This window comes from Lonchura striata, chromosome Z (assembly GCF_046129695.1).
Source record: "Lonchura striata isolate bLonStr1 chromosome Z, bLonStr1.mat, whole genome shotgun sequence".
Lineage (NCBI taxonomy): Eukaryota > Metazoa > Chordata > Aves > Passeriformes > Estrildidae > Lonchura > Lonchura striata.
In genome coordinates this window covers 29,758,870-29,767,563 of record NC_134642.1, presented here as the reverse complement: position 1 = coordinate 29,767,563, position 8,694 = coordinate 29,758,870, and the positions used below count along the sequence as shown (strand labels likewise).

Genomic DNA, 8,694 nt, shown 5'->3' with positions numbered 1-8,694 from the left:
GCTCAAGAAGGCCTAAGAAAACCAAATTGTCCCACTTCCTTCATCAGTACTTATGTAATATTATATATATATGCATTAAAAAATAAATCACACATAAAAGTGGAAAATTCTTTCCTGCTATCTGAAAAAATAGCAGTAGGTCTCTGTCCTTAAGGAAAGCCCCCCTAACATTGGAGGCCAGGGACATACATAGGCTGGATTTGAGACTTTGAATCAGTGATGGACTGCATTTCCCACCAAATGAGGTGTGGTCCCTGATCAACATTGCAGCTGTTTAGGACCATGTGATAGAGCACCTCTCCACATGTACTGCTGGGAACTGAACACTGGTGATTCAAGGATCAACCATCTAAAATTCAGGGATTACAATTTAAATTTCAAATGATCCCAATACTTTATGAGACCTTCTTTCAATCTGCCATGAGTGCTGACAGCTCTCAGGGGATTAAATAGTGAATAGATAAAATATGAATTATTTATTTGCTTTAAAAGACTTGATGCAATTTCAAAAGAAAACATTTGCAACTCATGCAACCTATAGTTTACGTTACTTTAGCATTTACAATGCACCATAAATGTCAGTAGAATGAAAGTGTTCAGGTAACAAAGCTTACTCTCGTGGAATTGTGCAACAGGGAGGCTATTAAAATCTGCTTCAAAGTCTTGAGTATTTTAAAATCCCACCGATCAGATCAAGTAAATAGCAAATACTGCAAGTTTCTTTTTTATAGTGTTGTAGAAAACAGTACCTTTAATGGTAACTTTAATCCAAACACATTTAATTCCTAATTTTCAGGTCTGCTGCATGCACCAATTCCTTAATAAACTCATGCAGTACAAACACAACTTACAAAGAGCAAGTTCCTTTGATTTCTACACAAATGTGCCCCTAACAATCTGCCTAAAACAATGTACTGGATAATTCTACACAGAGTGGAGCCATGCCCAGTCACCACTGCCTGCCTCACTTTCAGAAGCTCAGAGAATATCACATATTTTTTTGCCTGGTTCCAGACAAGGCAACTGGAGTAACTTTAACCTTGAGCTGATAAAAACAAATTGTAATAATAAAAAAAACCAAGATGACACAAACTCTTTCTAGACATGTATTTCAATAGATAATGGAAATGGCAGAAAGTAGAGCACAGTACAATCATGGTAGGCAACATTTCAGCTCAAATCATTAAATCAAAATTTTTTAACATTTTAGTTGGCTACTAAGATTTTGGCTATTGAATTAAAAGATTCCATAATCCTCCTAGCCCCACTTCACAAGCAGCAGCAGTACGGGCTACCAATTTAAAGTATATCCATAGGCACATTGAATAATAAGTATATTTGGCTACAACAGTGAACAAATCAGTAAGATGTTTTGATCAGTATGCTACAAGACAATTCAGATAATCCCCATATTAGTAGCTTTCCAACATTTACGATAATGTTCAACTGAGTAGAATGTGAAATGAATTGAGTTCTCCTAGTAAAAGATAGTATATCCAAAAATCTGTGATCTTCAAATGAAACACTATGTCTTGACAGATTAACATACAATCCTTCCTTTACAAGTAATACAATTTAAACAGATGTAACAATGTTTATGTATTAACTATATTAATACGCCTTAGATTCTATAAACAGTACTTACTGAACAATCATTCTTATAGTAAAATGCAGCCGATAGTCTTAGCAACTTACAACATTTAAAGTGAAATATTTTTTATCCCCCTCAAAGTGTGTTCAAAGTACTCAGTACTTGTCATACACATTTTAGTTTTTCCAATTATCTTTATTTTTGTACATTTGTGTACATTTTTGTACATTTTTGTACATTTTCTAGATAGAGACCTCTTTTTTGTTGTTGTTTTTTTTTTTTTTTTAATCAGAGATCCACAGTTCTTCCCCACTCCCATATTCTGAATCCCAAATAACTTACGGTAAAAATACAAATTCTGTTTTGGAAGAAAACATACAAAATATACACCATGTAGTGTGCGCACCTAAATGTCTTGATTGTCAAGTAGTGCAAGTTTCCCCTTTGACGTACACATTTCTTTGGTTTTAGATAGAAGAATTTGTTTCACTGATCTTTGCTGATGCCATTTCTTGCCATTTTTGGCAGTCTTTGTCCCTTTGTGTAAGCATGGTACCAGAAGTGCAGAAACAAGACTAAAAACATGGAGCCATAAAGCCAGATAATAAACATGAAGATTGGATACTGGTATGGACAATCATCCATGATGTAGATTTGTCCTATATGGACTGTAATCATAATAAATTGGACCTGGAGGAAAAAGGTGAAGAGAATAAGTACTTTTAAAACAAATTACAACCTTACTACAGAAGTTTAAAAAATTTCAGCATAGCTTGTTTGCTGAAAAACAGATAGTAAGGGTAGAGTGGGTAGAAAGCAAGGGGCAACAATACAAGTTCTTAATATGACAGAGATGTACCTTTATAGCCCATCTCCCCAAAATATTACTCCACTGAAAACCAGATTTACATAATAAAGGAGGAGAAGTTCTGGGACAAACTAAGAAACTCATAGCAGGAGAATAGAATTCTACCCTGGCAAGTTCAGATAAAAAGGAAAGAGGCAGTGTTTGTACAGTGGCAAATGGGAGGCTCCTTTAGAAAAATTAGCCAGGAAAAAAAAAAAGACTGTAACCATTACAGGGTTAGGGAGCAATAATTTCCACCTTCCCTGCACTCTAGTATGGGACAAAAATATACTCCACGTGAACTCCAAGTTAATAGTCCACTGGTAGTGCCTCTAGGTCAAAAAGACCAAGTTATAAATATTCAGGCTACTTTGTTCAGAGTTGCACATGGTCACAAGAACTATTATACCAAAAGCAGCCCTGGTGCAAGCAGACAGGGCACTCCTTTACCTCCTTCCTCAGCATCTTTGTTCATTCTAAGCCAATTGTTTAGGCAGAAACCGAATATTGAAAATCCACCTATTAAATGAGGTGGGCATGCAAAAGCACTCAGAAGAGCAACCTTCTGAAAGTGACATAAAGAGGATAAGACACTTAATATACCCACACTGCAAGAGTGGGTTTTAATGCTCTGGAGAGACCATTAAAGATAAGTAAATTTTCTAAACACAAATATTTTCTATGAAAGAACATCAAGTTCTAAAGAAATACTTTACCTTTCCTTACGACATATTACATGCAGTTACTAGTTACATGAGTATTCTGACAATTAATTGTATTTTGTTGGTGCAAATTTGTGTTTTAATAATTTTTATATAAGTAATGAGTCTTCTAAATATATTTACCAAGTACTGTATAACTGAAAAGCTTATTTGTCTAAATCTGTGATTACAGTGAATGCTGAAGTCAGCAGATATATTACTGTGAAGAGCTCAAACATTTTGATATCCTCAATTGAAACATTAGTAAATCTTATACTAAGTGTAAGCTCCACACAGGGGCATAACTGAAAGGACAAATTTATTGCTTTTAATCCGTGTTAGCTGCAATCAGGTTTTTGAGAGGTGCTTATGTCAAAGACAGTTACTCACAAGTTGTATAGTTGTCATGTACTTTTTCCACCACAAATATTTATGATAGGCTGGTCCCAAAGAACAGATTCCATAGTAAGTGTACATGATAACATGCACAATACAGTTCAGCAAAGCATGAAATGTTCCTAAACCACCTGCAGAAAAACAAAACATAGCGGTAGTATTACAGGAGGTATTTAAAAAGCCACGGAGGTCCTAGCAGATTGTCTTGAGCTAGGATATGAAAAACATGTACCACAAAACCTAGACTTTGACTAAGCCTCAAGGTATTTTATTTGAATTGGGTTGATACCAGTTCTGATGGATTACATCAGTTTTTTGTCTCAGTAAAGGTTTATCTAAGCAATCCCAAAGCAGCAGTAAAACACAGCTGATCTAATTACCTATAAAAACATTTTAGTGGAATTTTTTGTTCTTTGGGTCCATTTTTTTAAGTTGATAGAAAGCATTCCTCCTCATTTTTGCCTCCTTTCTAAACATCATTATGAACTTCAAAAAGTTCTAGAGGATAAGTAATAAGTCTCTTCTCAATACAGATTTGCAGATTCATAGGGAATGAAATACAGTTTCAGATAGTATCCATCATCATGGACAAGTGTCTCACAGATCCACTGTCAATCTCAAAACATACTTACAGGAAAGCGAAACTTAAGTAGGGCCCATTTTAGTATAAATTTTTGACAAACACATGGTTAACACATGGGTATTTCAAAGAACAGGTAAGGAAACACTTCCTTTTTCATTGGACTAACCATAGAGCTACATGATCCTGCTCAAAGTAGCTTTATTTTAATGAATGCAAGAAATTAGGGATAAAAGTTATCCAAGAAGCAGCAGACAGCCAAGTATTTTTAAAATAAACATGGACATGAAAACAATGATCATCAAAAAGAAAATAAGATGACATAAAAGGAGACACTTAGTGAGAAAAAGAGTGCCATTTTCCCATTTAGGATCATTCAAATTAAAAATAAAACATTTTGTGTTTTTAGTAGCTCACACTAATCTTCCAGCTTGAGAAGGCATAACTCCTCCAGCTGTGATTGCAAACTTTCCTTGAAACTTAGCTATTTGTATTTTTAAAAATAATTTGAATGTTCTTACAGTTCAAATATGCATACTTTTTGGCTTGTGCAGTGAATATGCAGGAGAAAAAATAAATACCCAAGGCAGAGAAAAAAGGAACCTACACAACAGTACAAAAATATGCTCTGAAAAGCAACACTAAGCATAATTTTATATTTTTCTGTTTATATCAGATCAGAGAAAAAACAGCATCTCCATCCATAACTTGGGTTTTTTACTAACAGACTGAAAACTTTACAGATGCTGCTCTTTAGAAGGACAAGCACAAATGAAACTGAATACAAGGTAAATGGCAGCAGGACTGAAATTCTTGGAAAAAAATTAAACTTATCAAACAACAGTATTTGGAAAGATAAATGTACAGATAAGCAATAGAGTTTTTGGACTACACACAGTTCTGCATAAATATGAGGGACTATTAGTAGCAGAGAACAAAACAATTCTTACAGACTTTGCTGAAAGTATTTGTCAAATTATCACATATGAAATTTGAATCTGATGCAAAATCAGAAGCCCGTAGCTGGTATACTGATTCAACATCCAGATATAAAGGAGAAAGTTATTCACCTATAAGTGGAAAATTTTCAAGGTTGAAGAGGAAGGACTTATTTGCTGCAGGTTTCTCTTTGCAAACCTATAAACCCACTGGGGTGTGTGCTGAGACAACCATTCACAGTGTTATTATTAACTTAATAACAGTCACTGAGCAAGATTTGAGAAATACACAATCAATCCACCACTACCCTATTAACAGAAACTCAACAGATACAACAGAGGTATATCCAACAAGGAAAAGCCACACACTGGAAAAGTTCAAAAGATGTACCAATTTTCTGGAGTGCTTTCTGGACCACCCCAAAAAACAGAAATAAAATAGACACTAAGAGATCAGACTGAAAAACAATGGAATAACTGCTTCACCAATTCATCACCAATTTTCTGGGACAAAAAAAGAAAAAATACAAAACATATTTTAGGTAAACATGTATGAAACCCCACTATTTCTCACTAGAAACTCCTAAAAAAGCCTAAGTTATCCGAGAAATGGATTAATAAAAGCCTGTGCATTTCTCCACTCTGTGCTTTTCAGACTATTTTCATGTATTTATTAGTGGTGCACACTGTTAATATGGCATAGGAAAATGCATGCAAAGACTCATCAAGCAGGAAAGGAAAAAGTGAAGGTAAATTGATAGTGGCCAAAGAAATTAAATTCAAAACAATTCAAATATGTTTCTTTAATAAAGAAGGTCCAGAAAAATATTTCTGTAGTTTTGTGAAAGCTGAAGTGTCAGGTGTAAATAAATCCCACATATGCTACCTAAAGCCAGTAAAAGAAACCACAACAAAGACTGAATAATTTCTCAAATAGGAAAAAAAAAAAAAAAAGCATTTTCCTTCCCTCCAACACAGTTCTAAGATTGTAGGGGGAAAAATGGTTATGAAGCAGTTTCAACAGATATTGGCTTCATGTATCTCCCCTAGCATTTATGATTTTTCAATGACTTCTCTTTTTTGTCTAATAATGGTTTTTGTTTGTACTCAACTCTCTTCTCTGCACCTCTTCTCCCCATAAGAAATCAACACTGAACATAATGCTGACAAATAGGGAAAATGAGTAATCCCCACATTTAAATAATTACGGTAATCTCAGTTGTTCCAAAAAATATTGCAGGAATCTAAATTTTAAAATACTGATGTTTCCAAGGTGTTTAATTCTTTCTTTTTTTCTGCCTACCATAGGTAACTTAGGTATGTGCAACCTAAACTCCACTCTCTCTCCATACCTGCAGCAAATTTGACTCCAAACCACCAGGTCCATGGCATGATGGAATGATGAAAGACATGCAGGAATGTAACTTGGTTGTTTTTCTTACGGAGCACAAAAAATATCTGAAATGGATTTTTAATGAACAGAATGTTACAGAAGAGAATCAAGTCCAACATATTTAAAGAAAAATGTACACATCAGTGCTGGTTGCTCACTACATTTAAAAGTTCTTCACAGCTACAGTGTTGGGATAAGAAGGAAAACTGAGTCACTGTCTGGCTATACAAGCCAGTTTTCAAAAAAACTTAAAACCAAGTAAGTTTATAAGTAAAATCTACTTGTGAGATCTCAAAAGCCAAGACATGCTTTGAAACCAAATGTCAAAGGTTGAGCCATCACCTACATGTGCAACAAACCATGTTAGATGAACTTGCTTGGCTTGAGAAGTCTCTACAAGCATCAGATTTTAAGTCCCCTGAACTATTAATGAAAGGCCATTTGAGATAATTACCTGAAGGACTAACAGTAGAAAATACTCTGTTAGAGAAATAGCATTTTCTTATGAACTCTAACTTACCTACCATTGGAAAACATTAAAATTGTACAGAATATATGTAGGAATTCTTAAATTATATTGACAGGCCCCATTTTAAAGTACAGGCATCAAGGGAAATGTTAAGGGAACACAGCAAAAAAAAACTATAAGAAGTCAGGTCATGGAAAGGATAGTATCAGATGGCAAGCAAACAAACACAGAAGAAAAGAAGTCTGGTGTGCCAGATAAAACATTTGGAATCAGCTGATTTAAATACAGCTAAGAAACTACTTTTGTGATAAAACAAAAAAGCTGTTGAGAAACAGGTTAGTTGTGTGTATTCAAACGAAACATTTTTTTTAAAAATTCAGGCTCGGGACTAATTAAAAAGGAGCACTATAACCTGTGGGGAATAAAGGCAAATAGAGCAATACACTTGTCAGGATTTTCCAGTTTTAGCACTCCTGATACTTCCATTACCATTCAATTTGGTTTAGTCAGTAAGATCTCCCAGTGTTGAATCATGAACATTTGCAAATGAAAAGTCAGACAGCTAGCTTTGCTCAGAGGATGTAGAACATCCTCACTGCTCATGAGTCAGCTCCTGAACCATCACTATTGTGCCCCAAACAATAAGGCAAAAACTGCAGCTAATTCCAACACTCAGAAGCTGATTTGAAAACACCACAGTCAGTCTTGGGAAAATGGTTGCTGGTGGTGAGCAAGATCTGCATTCTACTTCAATGCATTGCTGCTCAGACTTTGCTTTAAACAGGTTAGAGTTTAAATACCAGCCTGACATCAAACATCCCTATAGTCACAACACTCAAGATAATCTCAGGAATTCAGAGCAAGTAGGTATGGCAATTTTGTCCTGCATTCAGAGCTGCTGATTATATGAATGAAGAAGATAAAATCTGAAGATGGTGTGAAAAAAATATTCAGCAGGATCAACTGGTTTTTATCTGCAGTGTTGAGACGAGCATTGCCGTAGCATAACAGATTAGTGTACTCAGCTGTTAAACAACAAGATATCCAGACTTCCTGAAAATTTAAAGGTGTGTTGTTCCCTCATTAACGTTTTTCCCGATAATGAAGGAAGAACACTGTAAATAGGCAATAAAATACAAAGAGACAATAGGGGTAAACATCATGATGGTATTCTAATAATTGAAGATTGTAAGACTAAATAAAAAGCAACTTAAATCCTCAGCCCTGAACAGCACCAGTTCTGCTGTGAAAAGGAAACAGAACCACTTCTTTTATTAGGCTACAAATACTTACAGTGTCTAGTAATTCAATGAACTTGGAAAAGAAGTAAAGCCAACAAGTTCGCACCATCTGCAAGAATAAAAATCAAACTGTCAAACCATAAACATCATAGCAGGACAAATGAATATGTATATAAATGAAAGTATTGGGCCTAGTGATGGTCCAAGGTTGACAGAAATATTTAAATGTATAGTTTGATTGTTTCTTCTTTAAAAACACAAAACAATTTTTAACTTAAAGGAATTTTAAAACCAACAAAAATTAGCCAATGAATTCCTTGCCTCTTTCTTTCTCCTAACCAACCAACCCATCCCTCCAGTTAACTCATGTGCTCAACATTATGCAAGAAGGCATTTCCATTTAGTGCATTGTACTTGACAACCGTGCATTCAAAAAGCAGGCTGTTCAAAAAGCATTTCTACTTTGAACAATCTGGCCTAGTGGAAGTTGTCCTTGCTTATATCAGAGGTGTTCGAACTAGATGATCTCCAAGGTCAC

The 8,694-nt window shown here is 35.0% G+C and overlaps 1 protein-coding gene across 1 annotated transcript in view; it reads right to left on the bottom strand.

The window, feature by feature from the left end:
• Window positions 1-721: 721 nt before the first annotated feature.
• ELOVL7 (ELOVL fatty acid elongase 7) overlaps window positions 722-8,694 on the bottom strand; it is a 31,868-nt gene continuing 23,895 nt past the window's right edge. Inside the window, exons 5-8 of the mRNA XM_021534471.3 lie at window positions 8,209-8,265; window positions 6,406-6,511; window positions 3,530-3,666; window positions 722-2,281 (exon numbers count right to left, since the gene is read on the bottom strand). Of these exons, the coding sequence (XP_021390146.1) occupies window positions 2,078-2,281; window positions 3,530-3,666; window positions 6,406-6,511; window positions 8,209-8,265 (504 nt within the window). The 3' untranslated portion in view covers window positions 722-2,077. The remainder of the gene's footprint in view (window positions 2,282-3,529; window positions 3,667-6,405; window positions 6,512-8,208; window positions 8,266-8,694) is intronic.